At 50.7% G+C, this 20,128-nt stretch overlaps 1 protein-coding gene across 4 annotated transcripts in view; it reads right to left on the bottom strand.

Moving 5' to 3' along the window:
* The window catches only part of AGAP1 (ArfGAP with GTPase domain, ankyrin repeat and PH domain 1), a 410,505-nt gene that overhangs the window by 135,904 nt on the left and 254,473 nt on the right, over window positions 1-20,128 (bottom strand). For all 4 annotated transcript variants that reach the window (XM_008138427.3, XM_008138426.3, XM_054722794.1 and 1 more), the window contains one exon: window positions 9,221-9,325. In XM_008138427.3, coding sequence (XP_008136649.1) covers window positions 9,221-9,325 — 105 coding nt within the window. The remainder of the gene's footprint in view (window positions 1-9,220; window positions 9,326-20,128) is intronic.

The following is a 20,128-nucleotide window of genomic DNA, read 5'->3' on the forward strand; positions in this document are numbered from 1 at the left end:
TTTTTTAAGAGAAGAAATACACATCTGCATACACATCTGTCCTCCAGAGCACTGATGATCACTAGGCCTGTTCTTCTGCCATGGGGCCCAACGCAGGACAGAAAAATGCCCACTTCAGTTCTTGCCCAACACAAAATTTAAATACTTCCTCTCGTCTTTAAACCTTCACCGGCCTATGTAGAAGTCTTATTGTTTATCCCCCCTCCCCGCATGCTTTGCTTTTACAGGCAGTATTCTGTTTCCCTAACACTACTGCTCACCAAGGAGTTTTACAATAATATAATCAGGGTCATTTCAAATGCACAGTAGTCCATTCACTCAGTAATAGAATGTTCTGGTTTCCTCAACTAAGCAAGTCTACAGAAACACGGTCAGCTTCCTCCTGGGCTTCAGAGTGACAGCGTCGGGGGTCCAAGCCCGGGCCTTTCAGAGCCACGCGTGCGGGGGATGGATGTCACTTAGTCACTCTCGGTCCCCATTTCCACATCTTTAAAAATAAGGGATCACAACAGACCTTGCCTCGTGGGGCCGCTGTGACGGTTAACTGAGATAATAGAGGAAGTGCTTGAAATAATGCCAAGTTCTTTCTACCAACGTTAGCTCTGACTACTCTTGTCCAATGGGAATCCTGGAGCGGCTGCCCTCGGACCTTACGTGGGCATTTCCTGAGCAGAAGGTGCTGTTCCCATTCTAGGAACAGATTCTGACAGGATGAGCCATCAGGGATGACCGGCAGAGCTGTTTTTCACTTCGTAGAATAGGGGGGAAATGGTCTTCTGCAAACGCGTGACATTTTCCACTCCCCCCCCACCCCCGCCTTTTTGTGGGGGAGGCATGTATATGGTAGTCAGACATTTTTATTGCAAAATGCCGTCTGGAAAAGATGCAAAACAAAATTGCTGAGAAGCAAGGGAGGAAAACGAAGGGGGAAAACAAAAGGCGCCTTCCCTTTGCTTATTGAGTTCAAAGGCATAACAGGCAGCACCCTGCAGCAAATGGGAAGCAACACTAATTTTAAAGCCATAAAGCGCTATCAAGTGCCCTGCGGGGCAGGACTACACTGCAGCTCCCGGCACCTAAATAAGACACGGTTCATTTACTTCGCAGCTTAGCCTAATGTAATCATCAGCGGATTTTAGCCTAGAGTTGTAACAGGCAAATAGCCGCTCGAGGAGGCGGCTCTCCCTGCCATCGAGGGGGCCGAGGCTAGATTGCTGTTGATTAGAAAATTTTTCAGTTTTGACAAGCACTTAATGAACATAAATCGCACCTTGATTGGTTTCCATTTGGGGCCACGGGCACACCTGAGCAGAGGGCCCCTCCACCTCGCCCTTCCTTGCAAGGCCTTAGCAACAAGCGGGCAATCGGGTTACTAGCCAGAGAGGAAAATATTTATAAAATACAATTATGAGAATTCAATTTCTTAGCAGAAGTGGAAGAACACTCCCTCACGACCCCCCACGTCCAGTCTCTCCCACTGAGTTCTTGGTAGTGACTCCCTGTCAGCGGGGAAAATGGATGGTTTTGATTAATTTATCTTTTGCAAGAATTTTCGGCCACAAAATTAGTAACACTCAGAAGGCCCAAAAACTGGAAGACAAAATGACACAGACTGGGTACAAAGGAAGAAATACCATGCTGCTAAGACAACGGCCCATCGACTCTACTAGATGCTTCAAGACTCAAATTCACAAGCTACACGGTTAACTCTGTGCACTTACAGACACATACATACACACGGATACTTCATTTTCTTTAAATCTAGAGAAGTGAGAAGAGAGAAGAAGAACTTTGCAATGCAGTAAAGAGAGGTCAAATCTGAGCTATGTGGTTGTTTAATTTACAGAGAGATGTGAAGACTTTATTTTGTCTGGTCTCACCCTACTTCTATTCACTCCGTGTTATCAAGACAACGCGCAAGCATTTTGGCCCTTTTATCTGTAAATCCTAAATATTTCCCAAACCCCGAGGGCTATATAAAGTCAACAAGGAATTCCTTGAGCAGAAATAAGATTTTGATAGAGAACCTGACTTTTTGGTGTATGTGCAATAATAGGTATCAGCTTTTCCATAGGAACTTTTCTAATGAAACTTGTAGATGGCCCCAGAAAACATTTACACCACCATGGCAGTATCGTTCCATGGGACTGCAGGCACTGGTGTTTGGGAGAAGCAATTTATCACACTCTCTGAACCTAGTTGAATCAGCGCCAAAATGATTTCCCTGGTCCCCCGAAGCTCAGGCCCGGACAGCGCCGCCCCACCCGGCACTTGGCCAACAGGAACGGCCACGGGAGCAGGGTGTTTTCATTCCCATGGGCTCCGGACCACCATTCAGGTGATTAAACCCCACAATCCTGCACGTTCAGGACCAGACCCCGCACATCTCCCAGCAGTTCCTCTCGGTCAGGGCCCTGCTAAGGCGGACGCCTTTGAGCTCCAGCCGTCCTCTACTGCTCTCCTGTGTTCTCCTTTTCACATGAAAACCCCTCCCTCCAAGGAGATATGTGCACACCCACGCTCACAGCAGCAGCATACACTACAGCCCAGAGGAGGAGGCAGCCACCCGTGCACCCAGAGATGAAGGGGTCAATAAAATGTGGTCTGTCCATACCATGGGATATCCTTCAGCCTGAGATAGGAAGGAAATCCGACCGGGCTGGTGAGCGTCGACCTATGAGCCAGGAGGTCATGTGCCCAGGTTGCAGAATTGATCCCCCAGTGTGGGGCATACAGGAGGCAGCGAACAATGATTCTCTCTCATCACTGATGTTTCTATCTCCCTCTCCCTCTCCCTTCCTCTCTGAAACCAATAAAAATATATTTAAAAAAAAGTTCTAGAGAATGGCTGATCAATAATGTGAATATACTTAACACTCCTGAAGTGTACACTTAAAAATGGGCTAGCCCTGGCTGGTTTGGCTCAGTGGATGGAGTGTCAGTCCATGGACTGAATGGTCCTGGGTTCGATTTTGGTCAAGGGCACATACCTCGGTTGCAGGAGTTGCAGGCTTGATCCTGTGAGGGAGGCGACCAATCGATGTGTCTCTCTCACATCGATGTTTCTCTCTCTCTGTCTTTTCCACTCTCTCTCTAAAAAAAATAAATTAAAAAAAAATTAAAAAATGGTCTAGATGGTCAATTGTAAAACTGTATGCTATATGTATTTTACCACAATTAAAAAAACACCCCCCTCCCACAGCAACAACCTTAAGCGCCTTTCCCCCTTGGAGGCCTTCCCCTCCTATAATGAGAATTACACGGTGGAGTAAGAGAATCAGAGGGAGGACCGCTGCCCTATGCAGTGAACAGGCTTTGGAACAGGTGACGGGCGGGGCACCGCTCTGGCTGAATTATATGATGGCAAGTCTGAGAGTTCAGGAGAGGCAGGGTTCGGGAAGCCACCTTGGTAAGGGTGACTTCAGGTCTCCCTGGGAGGGGGGAAGGCGGGGCTTCCGTGGAAGAAGGGAAGCCAGCCCAGCAACTGCAGTGCTCGCAGCCTCCTCCAGGCCGCCGGGGTGGGGGAGGGGGCAGCGCCAGGATCGGACACCACAACTGCAGGGCCCCTGCACCTCACACCGAAGGAGTCACCCGGGGATCGAGGCAGCAGGAGGCATTTTCAGGAGGGAATGCTGCTCCGGAGGCCACGTGTGCTCTCCCCCAGGCAGATGGAAGCTAGCCTATCCTGAGGGAGGTCTAGTTGGGGAGGTGGTTAGTTTTCTCGGTCCCCATCGTACTGGAATTTTTAAAGAAGAGCCTGGACTATCCACAGTGAGGTTCTAAGGTGCTGCAGGCGCCACGTGACTGGATCCACGTGACCCACAAGTCCTGACCTGTGTGCCAACCACACACTAGCCCTGGGCAGAGTGGGGAGCAAGGCCAGTCCGCACCCTCCATTAGCTATGCTGTCCGGGGCAGCACGGACAGGGACAGCGCCTGGGAGTCGGCAGGCCCTCTCCTGGAGCAGGGCGTGAGGCCCACCTGGACAGCGGCTGCAAATGCCAGAAGCAAGACCGGGAAGGAACACACAACGCAAGCCCTGCTCCCAGCCCCGTGGCTTATAAAAGGGAACAAGATGAAATCATCCTCCATCACAGAATGACTCATGCGGATGCAGGCGCGTGTCAGAGACGGGACACGTCTGACATCATTCCCAGGAAGAAGGGGGGCTGTCTTCTCAGGGTCGTGGGTCATCCCATGACTCAGAGGTTCCTCATCTGGAGATGGGCGCTGTGAACGTGTCCATCTTATTGGCTAGGCTCAAGCTAGTCTGACTTCTGCAAGGTTCTGGGGAAACCAACCAAGACTTTCTCCGAGGGCAGCTCAATGCCCTGCACCTCAAGAAGCTCGAGGGTCACCTGAGCAGGCGTGAAGCCGGCCGAAGCACCTGGCACAGGTGCTTGTGAATCCTGGATCCTCGAGTAAAACGTCCTTATTTTACGTGAGGAGTGTGCACTGTGAATCACGATGACCAGCCGTGTACAAGTAAGAGTTGTTCTCACAACACAGGCATCTCTGCCATTTCTCCTAGAATTGTTTATTTGTTTATTTTCAGAATACTGACTTAGGAAATGATTGTTTTTGTTAGTTCTGCATCACCAATGAAGTGGGTTTTCTGTTTGATATGAGACTTCCTGAAATCAGCACTCTGATGACAATGTAGGGTTCGGATTTGACTCTATTGATGTGAAAAACGCCCAAACACCAACAACACGCAGGATCTAAGGCTTCATGTAGCCGGAATGGAAATGCAGGTCTTGTAAGAAGGAAAGTCAGGGAGAAAGGACAGGGCCACAGCAGTTTCCAATTCGGGCAACACGGAGTGGAGAGGAACACGCCGGGCAGGGGCGCCAGCGAGGTGGCCTGTCCCCCTGCCGCCCCTCCTCCTGACGAAGCCCAGGAGAGCTCTCCTGACAAGGGCCCTGGGAAGACCCTGGCTCGACGGGGGCCACGACCTGATTCTTACAGGTGCACTTCGGCATCCCACGGCACACACCTCTGTGAGCGGGAATGCAAGCCGTGCCCTCACGGCTGCTCCCGTGACAAGGAAGATGAATGGGCAGCGGTGCTGAGCTGCGGCGCCCCGAGGTCCGAGCTCTTTCTCATTATCCCTCCGCTTTTCTATCAAGGTGCTCCCTGGGGCTCGTATTTAAGTCCATAGAACAGGCTGCCCTTCGCCGGCCCGACTGGGATCCAGCCAAGTGTCACGAAACCACGGGACAGTCATACGTATCCCCCAGGGGAGTCGGCACCCGGGGCTGTTGCAAGGTCCGCGGCAGACAAACTTCCCGGAGACACAAAAACAGACGCCACGGAGGCGCTTCGGAAACTTGCTTTTCACTACTTTAGCCTGACGTAAACGTTTCGGGTTGTCTTTGCAAAATCCCAAGCGGAGTTGAAGGAGCAGGTGAGCTGGTGGGTCGTAATGGGAGGGTGACCAATCTGTCCCAGGCTGCCCGGGACTCAGCACCCAAGTCCCGTGGCCTGGGCAGCCCCGGGGCACCCTGCTTGGAGCCTCTTCGTAATTTTGGGTGAGCTTTCCACCTGCCATCTAAACTGGGGGATAGGCTTTATTCCACATAACGTCAGCATTTTGAGAGAGAGAGACGAACCTCGTGAACTGGGGTTTTCTGGTAGGTCTTCGTCTGTCCACGTGACTGGCGCCCCCCAACAGCTCTAACTTTGAAATAGGCTTTTCCTTAGAAGCCCAACTGACTCCTTTAGCCTCGGTGCTAAGAGTTTTGGGTAAAAATTTCAGACTGGCCACGCTGTAAGACTACGAAGCGACCTTTTATAAGACAGCACCGTCCAACTTCCCACCCAGGAAAGGATCCTCGCCCAGATCTGCAGACACCATGCAGCCGGTTCTGAATGTCCCTGACATGCACCACCTTCAAGGGGGGGGGGGGGTGGGAGAGCGGAGAGGGCTCGTCGTGTGCAGAGGGATGGACATGTGACCTGAACTTCCTGGGCTCCAACTTCTGAAAAGGGGGCAGCCCAGGTGCACCCCAGACAGCTGGGGAACACATTCGTTGAGAGACACAATGCTGCGGACTTGTAGGCTCTCTGAGGGCATCCCCCCCTCAGCACAGCTGAAATGCTCAGCGACCCTGCCCCACCGCACCCTGTGGCTAAAGTGGGTACCCACTGTGGGAACCACTGACCTTTAAGACAGCCGGGGTTGAAAGCCACCAGCACAGCTGCCTCCTATGCCGTGTTTCCTCCTCTCTGCCCACAATGCAGGAGGTGAAAGCAGAATCGATGAAGGGTGACAATGAAGGTTATACCCTCTCCCCACCTTCGAGTGATTCCCATCATTTGTGGATTCGGCCGCCCCCTGAGGCAGCTCTGTACCTGCGTCCGTACCTTCAGGCCCAGGACCCTGGCGTTAACTGGATTGCACTTTGAAATGACGTGGCTCCTGCTTGCCATGTGATTATGTAACGCAGCCCCACGGTGCTCCTTTGCCACATTCCAATAATATCCGTGCACACGTATAAAAAGCAAGGATGGGCCTGGCAAACGCCGGGCAGCACAAGACAAAGCCGGCGCGGAGGGTTGCTGAGGGACTGATGGTGCTTACATAAGCCAGAGGCTGGGATGAAAAGTACGGAGGCGCTGCCCTCCCACAGGCGTGTTCTGTACACACAGCTGTTGCCCCTTTTGTCCTTGGCAGGAAGCGGCCAAGGTCCCTGTGGCCAGGCCTGGGCTCAGCGGGTGACAGCGAGGGGCCTTGAAATGCATCATCACTCAGATCTCATCTTTTATTGCCCAGTGAGTCCAGCGAGAAGAATGTTTTGGTTACACTTCTCTCTCTAAATGGCACAGAGCAACCTGGTCAACAGTTAGACCAGTGGTTCTCAACCTTCCTAATGCCGCGACCCTTTAATACAGTTCCTCAGGTTGTGGTGACCCCCAACCATAAAATTATTTTCGTTGTTACTTCATAACTGTAATTTTGCTACTGTTAATAAATCGTAATGTAAATATTAGGCTCTACAGCAGCGGTTCTCTGTGACCCACAGGTTGAGAACCGCTAGCAGGGTCGCCTAAGACCATCAGAAAACACAGATATTTACATTACGATACATAACAGTAGCAAAATTACAGTTATGAAGTAGCAATGAAAATGATTTTATGGTTGGGGGTCACCACAACATGAGGAACTGTATTAAAGGGTCGCAGCATTAGAAAGGTTGAGAACCACTGAATTAGACTTTTGCTCTCTCACGAGGTCTTAGGAAGAACTCAGCCAGGAGAGGGCAGCCCCCCGTCGCCCTCCCCCCACCCCCCCCACCCCCCCCCACACACACCAGTGCAGCAGCGCTGGGAGAGAACCCCGAGAAGACCTGTGCTGCTGTGGGTTCTGATGGGCAGGGGCTGGGGCAGAGGGGCTGGAGACCTGGACGGGCAGCACCAGTCTGAGGCAGGCCACCTGACTCTCGTCCCCAATAAACCAAGCACAAAGGAATTTCCTCAGTACCCTCGAGAACGTGTACCTGGGAGGCTCCCACCACCATCAGAAACATGTCAGGGACGCTGACGGAACTCCTGTTCTAACGCCGCTCTAAAAGGTGAAGCCACGGCTGCAAGAGAAGGGGGGCAGTGCACCCAGCAAGGACGCCACTTGTTACCTGTCGTGTTGGGAAATACCGTAATTTATTTTTAAGGTTAATGTTCACGAGGGTGCGGTGGGCGAGTCCCCTCTGATACGTCGCCAGAGGAGGTAAAACCGATCTTCTTCCCAGGAGTTCGGCAACATACACCCAAAGCACAAGACGCAATTCAGGAGGCCAGCTGCTAGGACGTGTCAGAGGGAAATGGACACGGGCCCCGAGGTGGACAGAAGACGTTGATTAGCTACTTGGTAAAGATCATTCAAAGTGAATTTATTTGCCAAACGTCCCTTTTGGAGATAGTGTTAAACCAACCAGGGCATAGCTGCACGGTGGACAGTCTATAACCACTAAGAATCGGGCGCACAGCCTATTTCCTTGCTGACATGCGAAGGTGCGTATGATTTATCATTGCCTAGGAGAGGGGACCAGGCAGCCTACACAGGTGCCTGCACGCTCGTGGAGGGAGAAGCACACAGTGGCTGGGAGCACGCCCCCCGAATTGCTTGTGGTCATGTTCTCCAGGTGGTATTTTGGGGTGATTTTCATTTTCTTCAATCTGTTTATTTCCAACTTCTTCTCAATAACTGTGCAATTTTAAAAGTGTTTACCTTTTTAAATGAAAAGCTTAACACAGTGATGCAATCAATTAACCAGCTAACACTGTATATTAGAATCTATACATTTATCTGTATCAAGACAGATGCACATGCAAGGTTCATGGAATGTGCTGCTGTGGGACTCACACCCCATCTTCTGCCTTTATCAGGGGTGTCCAAAGAAACTCACTGTGGGTAGAATGTCTGTATTTCCCCCCATATAAATCACCAACGTAACAGATTTTATTAACACAGAGAGAAAAGCTTCTCTTGCCTTAGGAACTGGTATGTGTTCTTATTTTTTTGGTTAATCCTCACCCGAGGATATTTTTCCATTGATTTTTTTAGAGAGAGTGGAAGGGAGGGAGAGAGACAGAGAGAGAGAAAGAGAGAGAGAGACACACACACAGAGAGAGAGAGAGAGAGAGAGAGAGAGAGAGAAACATGGATGTGAGAGAGAAACATGGATTGGTTGCCTCCCGCATGTGCCCCAAGGGTGTGGGGATCAATCCTGCAACCGAGGTACATGCCCTTGACCGGAATGGAACCCGGGACCTTTCAGTCCACAGGCTGAGACTCCAACCACTGAGCCAAACCGGCTAGGGCGTGTATTCTTATTTGACAATAAAAACGGAGTCACGGATTGCGTTTAACTTATTGTGTCCTCAGCTGCTCAGAGCGAACCCTAGGTTCCCACGCACGTGTATCCCTTATTCTCGGTTCTCAGAGAGACAGTCTCTTCCCCCTTCCTCTTTGACTACTGGTGCCTGTCTCTGTACTCTCATCTGTGCCTTCTACTGAAATTCTTCGTAGAATTAATTAGAGAGCCACAGGTGGGCCGTCAGGGAGAGGGAGAGAGAGACTCGTGGTCTGACATCGTGAGGGACATTATTCATCTCATGGTGGAGCCGGACCAGAGCCGACTTCAATTCAGACGGGGGCTTGACTGCCGTGAGACCCCTCACCCCCACGCGCAGTGTCCACGCTGAGGTGGGCAATACTCACGTGCAGACTGGGGTGATAGGTCAGCACGCCATTGTCGCACAGGGTGACGTACTTCTTCTTCCACTCTTTGTTCAACGATTTGCCGCTTCGCTTCAGCAACATGCCCTGGGAGGAACAGGGAGCCAGGTATAAATTAATAAAGTCTTGTGTGGACTTTAAGAAATTTTAAACTTTCATTTTAACTGCCATCTTAAAAGGAAATTACACTTATTTGGTTTTCTCCTCTGTTACATACAACGTATATATTCAGCCAGATTCCTTTGGTGTGGATATGCCTGTCGAACTTGACATGGCGATACTGATGCTAACAGACGTAACACAAGCCGCTGTGATGCGCTACAGTGTACCTTTCTTATTATAAGCCCACAGGAACGCCTACAGGAGTATTTTACAAAAGGACACCTAAACTCCCTTTTCTACAAATAAGACATTAACTGTATTCTTACCTTACGCTATTGGCAAATGAGAACATTTTATTTTGAATTTATTAAAAATGAAATTCCATTTGCAAACACAGCGACAGCATTTAACAGATGAATCGTGTGTAATTTACTCGAACCCATTTCTAACGGAATCATATTAGGGGCCCTTAAAAAGCATTCAAACTCGAACACTATCACATTGAAGCACGTTTACTCCAATTTTCCTTCGATGACTGATGAGAATTGATTCTTGTTTTAACTGCCAATTTCCAGCAAAGCTTTGCCCTTCTCTGGGTTAGGAAGCCCAATGGCCTGCACCGACCTCTGCCGGGCCCACGACCTGGACTTCCCACGTTCTTTCCCTTTGGGGCTTCACGCCTGCCTCGCCCAGGCAATGTCAGCTTGAGCTTTCATCCCTGGAGTCTCCTACCTCCTGTCCACTTACAATGAGGGGAACGGAAGGCCCTCCTTCCTCGCTCTTCCTCTCGCTGCCCATGTATGAACTCACAGGGTCATAATTCTGACTGAGAAAGGACTAATGCTCATTAACTCACCGGATGGAGGCTGAAGGGACGCTGTGGGTCATGAAACAGGGTTCGACACCCTGAAGAAGCAGAGATGCCCTTGAGTGCCCTTGGGAGCTATACCGCCTCCTAAATCGGCTACTCCCCCAGGAACCGAAACACGGGCAAAAAAATCAAGCAAGCATCTTTATGTGATAATTAAGTTCAAGTTCCAATTAGTTACCAGCACTGTGACAATACTTTTTTTTATATCAAATGTCACAAATAGAATGGACTGTGAGCTGGTCTGGGACTCTGATCACCATTTAAATATTGTTTCTGGGGGGAAATATCAAAAAGTTGGAAGCAACTAACAGTGAACCTCTGGTACATCACTTTTTTGCAAGTTCTTATTTTTAAAAAACAAACATGTGGCAAAACATGGCATCCCCTGATTTCCGAGAACCTGAACGACACGTGGCCCCGAGACCAACAAGCGGACAGGCCCCAGGAAACGCCGGTTGCAAACCAAGGGGTGCAATTCCACTGCGTGAACCAGTAAGAGCCCATGGGACGGGGCGGTCACACTCGTGACGTGATAATAAATGTGCAGTCGCTTCAAATCATTACACTGCCCTCCCAGGGGACTACGATCTTTAAACTCAGCATCGCTAAGCCTGCCCCAGTTCTGCCGTGGGCTCCATCCTTCCTCGCCCAGTGCAGAGCGGATTCCACCGCCATGGCCCGGGTCACTGCGGTGTCACTGGTGGCTGAGAGCTGCCGGGGCTTCAGAAAGCCCTGCCACTCCCACTCCCACTCCCACTCCAAGGAAATGCAGGCCTCACCCCAGGGCTCCCCATGGAGGCCCGCTGTGGGCGCTGCCCTGAGCCAACCCCACACCCACAGGCCTCCTCACCCAGTGAGGATTAGGAGGACATACTGTTTAAGGGATAAAGAGGAACATTCCAGCCGGGAGGTGATGTGAGCAGGTGACGTCAGAGGGGAACTAAAGCTGGCTGCCCTGTTTTGGTGCCAGGAAAGCATGATGTCTTGGTGAAATATAGTCCAAATCTGGACAATCTTAAGTAAATTCTATGGTTCCCTGTGGAGGGTCACCTCAATTACGTGTACTATCCAAATGCTGCGAAAGTCAGCGGGGCCCGAAGGACAGCCTGGCACCCAGGAGCCGTATTTCCGCTCTCCACCCTCGGCCAAGCTGGCTTATACCCAACCTCTTCCCCGTCCCCCGAAAAGATTGTTGACACTGAGCGACAGCCACCCTGTCCCCAGCATCACAGCTGCCCGCTGGCGCGGAGCCGGACCAGGTCAGAGGCACGCTTCCTTGGATGCCTGAACGCTAACACCCGCTGACCTGTTTCTACACATGTCACGTTCACCCCTCACTTGCTCCCCATACGCAGCAGGTCAGGGTAGCAGAGTTACTGCGGTTCCTCGTTACAGACAAGACTGAGCCACACAGGTGAAGTCACTGTCAGCTGATGGGCAGCGCCAGGCCCAGCCATCCTGCCCTCTCCATCCACTGCGCTGCGCTCCTCTCCTCGGAACACAGGATCCCCCGAAGTGCCCAGGGAAGAGAGTGACCCATCGCCCGCCCTGGGACAGGTGTTTTACCGATGCGACCAGGACAAGGCCTGGCTGCATCAGACGGAGGCCCCATGCTTCCGTCCTCCTGGACTTACACAGTTTCTCTCCAAGTACCAAGAAAATGGGAAACCCTAAAACAGCGCATTTTAAAGTCTGAAAGGCTATGAGCTGCCATCCCACCAGCCAGCAGATGTCGGAGGCCAGGAGGCTCTTTGGCGGAGACACTGCGGGCAGTTCCCTTCGGCCTGTGGAAATGGCCCTTGTGATTCTAAGTCTCTTTGATCTCGTGTGACCCAGGGCAAAACTGCACAGCGGAATGTCACAACACATCCGCAGTCTATCCCTCAGATGCCACTTCAGAACACGTAACACCGATCTCCTGCTTAAGACTGCCCCTGACCAGCCATCACAGTGCAGACATTAATTATAGTTAATGCTTTATTTGACTCTCATGTGACTTACACATCTGTTTTTAAAACTTTTAAAATCTCAAAACAATATTGGGTTCACTGTGAGCCAAGGGATGCTCTAAGAGCCTTGAGTATGAACCTGCTGCAAGCTGATAGTGGACCTGATCGTCATGGCTAGGATTACCCCCCATTTTACAGATAAGGCCACTGAGGCAACAGAGAGCTTATGTAACTACCCCCAGCATGCACAGCCAGCCTGGTAGCTGGTCTCAAGATGGCTCCCAATGCACCATGAGTTGTGGTATTCGTACCCCTGTGTAAATCATCCCACCCTGACTCGGAAATGCCCAGACTCACATTAACTACAGAACCAGAGGGAGTGATGTCACCTACACTGGGCTGGAACCTACAGAAATCCTGGCAGCTTCCCTCTGGGGAGCTTTGATGGATAAGCCTTGCTGTGCTCTGTCCATAGTCCTGAACCACCAAATTAAGAGAAATACAGTAGGTCCTCGGGTTACGTTGGAGATCCGTTCCTATGGCGCGACAAAACGCGATTTCGCCATAAGTCAGAACCCACCTACATAAGCACCTACGTCACTCACAGGGAGCACATACACAGCAGTAATGAAGTGAAACAGTAAAAAAATTTAAAAGAAAGGTAACAATTCCGGACCTTTACTTGTGGTGAATAAATAATCAAAAACCTAAAGCACATTTGTACATATGTCGAAATGACGGAACTTTTTTTTTTTTTTTTTAATAAATTGGAGATGGCGACGTAACCATGAAACGACGTACGTCGAGTCTGACGTAACCCAAGGACTGTCTGTAATAAAATAACAGTTTTCTCAAATCAGTAAGTTTTGGGGTAGATCCTTAGGCAACAATAGATAAGAAAAACAGAGCTAGCTAGCATCCTGTATTGCTATAATAGAAATAAAAACCACAGGCTTGGCACCAGCGCTGGCTGAGGCTGGTGAGGACTTAGCTGCAGTGGAGGTGGAGGGGCGTGAGGAAGGTGCTACCCGAGGTCGGAGACAGAGACGGAGCCCAGTTGTGCTCCGGCTCGCGGAACGGTCCCAGACCTGCTGCCCGCGGGGATGCCCAGCAGCCTGGCGGCTGGCTCCGATAACCCCGCGGAGAGTTTCCAAGCAGGACCAGAAAAAATGTTTCCAATGTAAAAGCCAGGCTGGGCTGAACCGTGAGAAAAATCGTCTCTGACCCCCCAGCTTCTCCTGCCAGTAGAACTGGCCTCAGAATGAAGATCAAATCCAGGGGATGTCAGTAGATGTGATCTCAGAATACAGACCCCGTCAAAGGTCTGGCAGTTGGACCCGCCGCCGCGTGAGAACGCAGCAGGATTGAAGGCAGGAACTCATGGACCCTCCCAATAGAGATCTGTGTATTAGAGATAAGGAGCTGTGGATTGGCTTTTGTCTAATGGAATGGACGTTCATTTGATACAAAGGACACCCATAAAATACTTAAAGGAATTATATGCCACGTAGGACTAAACGGTACAACGTTCAAAATGAATCTTTTCATTTTGGGCCCTGGACCTAAATGTAGCAGGAAGCAGGCTGAGAAAGCCACAGAGATGTGAAAACAGGCCACACCTTATGGCACAGGAAGGCTGGCCCAGACAGCAGAGCCCAGGGGAAGGAGGATGCCCCCGCCCCACCCCGCCCCAAGCAGAACACACTCCCTGTGCCCAGAGCAGGGTGGGGGAGAACATGTGCCCGCCGGGCTCAGAGGTGCTGAGGGCTACAGGTCACCTGTCTGTGTCAGCACTGTGGCACTGTGTGTGTGTGTGTGTGTGTGTGCGCGCGTGCACGTGCGCAAGGTAACTTGGCTCTCAAGCTCCTGGCCTTCAGATGAAAGCATCAGAGCTGAGCAGCCTCACCCACACGTGCACCTGATGTAGACAGTGACCCTGAGCTTCCAGTCTGAGCCGGATGCTGGGGTGAGACTTTGTGAATCTGGAGACGGGGTGAGGGTACTCTGCATGTGCGAGGTCAGACGGAAGTAGCCTGTCTCCAAAGATGACCCTCAAAAGCCCAGCTCTCGGGAGTGGTCCCGGGCCCTAACTCCATTGAACCAATGAGATGTGGTGACATTATGCGGTGACCACTCTGGCCAAGGCCTTCAGAGGCCTGGCTGCTCCTGTTTCTATGCCTTGGGAGCCCAGCAGACTTGTGAGAGATCGGAGGAGGGTTCTGCTGCAGAGACTGGCACGAGAGAGACCCTGCCGATACACGGAGGGGCACTGAGCTCTCACGTCAGGAGCACAGAACTGCCGCTGACCGGCTGACATCAAACACGTGAGCAAGGAAGTGACCCTGGACGCCCTGCCCTAGAAGGCACCTTGGGGAGCAGATATGTGCTGGCCCCCACTCCCGACCCTAAGAGATAACGGATGGCTATGGTTGTACACCACATGTTTGGGCTTATGAGAGGAAACATGGCGGCAGGAGAGCAGGTGCTTTCACCTCCAGACCAACTTCAAAGCTTTAGCATCTTTCACTTGTTTGCACAGTAAGAGGTTTAAGGGCTTTGTGACATCTCAACTATTCCTGATCTTACTTGGAGATGGCAAATGTGGATCTAACTGCTACCACCTAGTCACCCACACACTGGAAAGTCTGTAACTTTAATGATCTACAACCAAAATATCAGATTCCAGGCAGGCATTCTGCCTTTTAATTTTTTTTTTTTTTTCCTCAAGGAACCCTTTCTATGGCAGAGCAAAGAGCAGAATTGTCTTCTGGCTGCAATCACCTTATTAGTCATGTGTATTCCTTGCCTAGTCCCAAGAGGTCACTGGAAGCCAAAAGCAATGTTAAGTGTGCAAGCTTTAAATAACTTACAAAGTTAATGTAATGAATGTAAGTGCGATCTGAAATCCATCACTCAGCGCTGGCTCAGCCCCGAGGTGTGATAAAACACCACTCATAAATTTATATTAAAACCCTGCTCGATAGCAATTATTTACCAACAAAGACTTACTGACTGCATCAGGGATGGGGTCTTTACCAGGCGAACCAGCCTGTTAGGCGTTCGAGGGACCAGGTGGTGTTGGCATCTGCTAGCCGGGAGGTCATCGTGACACGGGGAGGGGACATTTAATGGCCAGGGTCCTGCCTGGCAAGGGAGCCACGATGGCCACAGGCTGCTCCACCTAAAGATGGGATCACGAAAGGCACGTCCAGGGAGCACCGAGCTCTGGGTCCACAGCTGCTGGAGGTTACGCACCGCTGACGGGAAGCCGAGGGGAGTGTGGGTGGGACTGAGAAGTGACACCAAGCTGGGGGTGCCAACAGCTGCCTAATCACCAAGTTCAAAAGACAGTGGTTTTGCCCTGGCCTGTTTGGCTCAGTGGATAGAGCATTGGCCTGGGGACTGAAGGGTCCCAGGTTTGATTCCTGGTCAGGGCACATGCCTGTGTTGCAGACTCGATCCCCAGTGTGGGTTGTGCAGGAGGCAGCCGATCAATGATTCTCTCTCATCATTGATGTTTCTCTCTCTCTCTCTCCCTCTCCCTTCCTCTCTGAAATCAATAAAAATATACTTAAAAAAAGACAGTGGTTTTTCCATGGCCTGAAATATCCACATGAGTTCAGACGTGTTGAATGCTTCTCCTTCTAAAGAAACAACATCTGAGGTTGAGGCTGGAGCCCTTCCTTGGTTCTGTAAGGAACACCTGCCAGTGGTTCCTCAGCACCTTAGGATTCACGTTGACACTTGAACAGATTCTCAGGATAGCAGGTAAAGGGGTCTGCGAATTTCTAAAACGTCAGAGAAAAGCCGGCAGCTTTCACTGAGACCCAACCACTTACTTTCACATTTAATACTTTTTTTGAACACCAATACTTTTTTTGTTATTGTTGTTAATCCTCACCCGAGGATATTTTTCCATTGATTTTTTGAGAGAGTGGAAGAGATGGGGAGAGATACACAGAGAGAAACATCAATGTGAGAGATACATAGACTGACTGCCTCCCACACCACATCCCGACCAGGGCTGGGGATGGAGCCTGCAACCGAGGTACATGTCCTTGATTGGAGTCGAACCTGGGACCCTTCAGTCTACAGGTCAATGCTCTATCCACTGAGCAAAACCATTTAGGGCTGCATTTACTACTTTTATTCTAATCAAGATTTCCCCTGTATCATGTGTTTAACTTGTGGTTTGCTGATATTGACTTAAAAAACAACCACCAAGAAAAGCGTATTTGGGGGGTGGTAGGTGGATGGAAGTTGGGGAAGCAGAGGGACTGTTGGTCGAAGGAGCAGGGACACGCTCCCCATCTCTGGCTCCCTGTGGAAAAAGGTCCATCTGGGCATCTCTCCTACTTCCCGCTCCTGCAGAATGAAAATGCACAAGCCGGTACCTGCTCCCTCATTACGCTAAGCAGTGCCTTGCACATAACAAATACACGTTTTCAAGAACATGCCTGGACCCGAGGGAGTGGACATTCACCCCTGAAGTGACCGTCTGGGGGCAGAGACTGCACCGAGGCCTCCTGGCAGCCCTCCCTCACCTACGCAGGGGACCAGGGGACGAGTGCTGGTGTCAGCAAACCCGTGCAGTGTCAGATGTCTAGTCCCGGGCTGCACTCATTCCCTCTCACCGGCTCTCCACGCCCGCCCCTCCACTGCAGCCCGCTACAGTCAGTAATCCCGCAGCCCGCACCGGCTGGCCTGTGGGCCAAATCTCACCTTCTGCCTCTTTTTGTAAACAAACTTTAATCGAAACACTGCGACATTCAATTGTACGTATGGCTGCATTCACCCTGTCCGTGGTGGGGCCGTGGTTACAGGAAAGGCCAGGTGACTTGCAAAGCTTAAAATACTTGCTATCTGGCCCTTTACAGAAGACTGTGGGCCCAGCTCTAGGATCTGAAACTATGTACAGGCAACCAGCAGCCATCACTTGATTTAAAACTGGCAAATTCTATTCTTTCTCCCTGAAATGCCCTTCTTGTATCCTTAATGCCCGCCATCCTGAGCTGCAGTCATGGGCTCGGGGCTTCCCCAGCCTTTACTGAACTGGAACCGTCGGACCCTTAGATAACGGCTGTTCGGGGCTGAATTACATCCTCTGAATCCCTACGTTGAAGTCTAACCCCCAGCACTTCAGAATGTGGCTGTATTTGAAGATGGTGCCTTTAAAGACACCTCATTATGGTTACATGAGGCCCTAATCCAGTGTGACTGGTGTCCGTATAAGAAAAGACTAGGACACAGACACACAGAAGGAAGATGATGCAGAGACACAGGGAGAAGACAGGACTGGCACTTCCCACCTCCAGGACTGTGAGACAATTCACTTCTGTGGTGTAAGCCTCCAGGCCGTGGTGGTTGCTATGGCAGCTGGAGCAGACTAACAGGAAGTGCTGGAACAGGTGGTAACTGCTGTAGCTCAGAGGTCCCCTCCCTCAGCACACCTGTGGCCCCCAGCCCAGTAGGTGGGACGACCTGGGTCTCACCACACAGGCCCTCCAGGCCACCGAATCCACACTCCTATCTTCAGCTGTCACTTCCCCACTCTCTCAAGTCCTCGCTTCTCATTCCCTCTCTGGGTAACTCACTGGCACCTCAAATCCAAACAGGCACAACCGGCTTCCCCCCACGGATTGGGAGTTCTGGGGGCCAGGGGGCCCGAGTGGGCTCTGGCTTCAGCACCACACAGTACCTGGCACAGGGTCAGTCCTGCAATGACTATTCCAATGTATAGAGATTTCTAGTTCTAAAATGGCTCCAAAAGTCCACACACCTCTAAATATCAAAGCAGTCCACTGAAAACCTAAAAGTAAAATGCAAAACCATAAAAATAAAATAAAAAAAGGGGGGGGGGGAGGAGTAATATCCTGCCACTCCATTAACAGGCCACTGAGCCAAGCCTGGCTAACTGACCCCGACAGTCCAGGGAGCAGAAGGTCACCGAGGAAGCCAGTGTGACAAGAATGACCAGGCCCGGAAGCACCATGGTCACAGCGGCTCACGGTTCAAGGTGTGGAAAAGACTCTTATGTGAAAGAAGTCGATCGGGAAGAATCAGTAAATTAGCACCAAGCATACTCACATAATTCTAGAGGAGACTTGATATCCATCAACAGAGAAATGCAAGTGAGAAAAGGACCCTCTGGAATCCCCATCTGGTAATCCAACCAAGCACAGGGAAGTGAGGCCAGTCGCCCGGGCCTGTGCGGCTGGGCCGGGATTCCATCTCAGGAATGTTCCTTCTGACCGGTCCTCTTGGTCCTATTATTATTATTGGTAACCGATAATAATAATAATAATAATAATAATAATTTAAAAAATCCCTGTGTAATGCAACTATGTCATGCACAGAAAGGGATGAAGAAAAGAGAAGGTATCTTCTTGTAAGGATCATAAATATAAACTGAAAGTATCAAACTTAACTTTAATGCAGTCACTTTTATACTTTCAAGGCATTAAAAAAATGAATTATGATCCTGGCAATTGTTGCTACGACGACAGTGTTATGTGTATCATGTCCCAGGACCAGGTCATAGCCCTGTGTTTTCCGCGTGGTTTCAGAGCAGGCAGCGCCACAGCAAAGAGCTGGGCAGCCAGGGTTGGCATTGTTGGCCTTTGGGTCTCATGACCGAACTGCTACTTAGCTCCTCTCCTGGAGGAAATCATCTCTGGAGGAAGAAGACATAATTCGATTGGTAATTACTGAGCACCTACTGCGTGCCACAAGACTGTTCTCTATGCTGGGGACAGTGGTGCGATCTCCCTGGGGGAAGAACACAATCCTCACAGCGTGTTGGACGATGATACCCACCATCAGAAGGGTGATAAGGAGTGGATGGGGTTGCAACTTAAAACAGACAGTCAGGGAAGGAATTATGGGTTGAAATGTGTCCCCTCCCAAATCCATACATTGAAGTCCCAACCCCCCCGTACCTTCAATTCACTCACTGTGTGCAAGAAAATTACCCCAATTAACTGGTCTCCCTAGATCCTCCCCAGATGGAAAACTTCTAGCAGATTCACCTACACGATGCTTGGATGTAAGCTTTGGTAAAAGAGTCCATGGACCAATGGGACGAGTACACGTGGGCTCTGCCACCTCGGCACAGTTTTAATTTTCTATCTAGTTTAAAGCGATCCCACGGCAACAGCAGGGAGCCCCCCTAACTGAACTCACACACACACACACACACACACACACACGGCGCTACCTGCCTCCCTGGCCTCCTCCAGAGGGTCCATCATACCACAGACAAGGCTTCTCTCCAGCTCTGCTCTGGGAGGGTCGGGGGGAGGGCAGGGGGACTTGGAGAAGATTCTGGCTCTTTAACCAGCTCCCCCTCGACCCCTCCCCTCTCCGGTCAGTGATATTTCTGCCGTTCTGCCAGGTTGTAGGGTACAAAGGGTTACACTTTAATTGAGCTGTCAGCATCTCCAACAATCCTATAAAGCCCCGATTATGCACGGCGGGGTTAGTGACACACTTGTTATTGTCGATGCCCTATTTGCGAAACCCAAACCTGCGCCACACACAGGTCAGCTGACCCGCGCGACCTTCCTGTCATTAGCTGCGTCTCTTCCTACCTCACCGCTGAGAAAATCACAGGGCCCCGGCTTCAAAGCACCGGCCGGGACTGGATTCGACCAGGAGCTAATCACCCACAAATCCAGCTCAAATGGCAATAATTGGCTAAACTCTTCCCCTCTCCAGAGCGCAGCAGTAATTTGGGATAATAAAGAAAAGAATTATTCAGCTAACTGCCCCGAAATGTATGCTTTGTGACCGACACACTTCACATTTTAATAATGATGGACACAGAATGCAATTTAATACCGAGTCAACGGAATAACAAGCCGGAGGACCATGGTGGGGAGGGAAGTGTGCTGGGTTTTTCTCCCGTCTTCACACACCACGGCGGCTCTGAGGAAGGCTGCAGGAGCCACACTTCACAGGAGGCCGGCC

This window comes from Eptesicus fuscus, chromosome 11 (genome assembly GCF_027574615.1).
Source record: "Eptesicus fuscus isolate TK198812 chromosome 11, DD_ASM_mEF_20220401, whole genome shotgun sequence".
Lineage (NCBI taxonomy): Eukaryota > Metazoa > Chordata > Mammalia > Chiroptera > Vespertilionidae > Eptesicus > Eptesicus fuscus.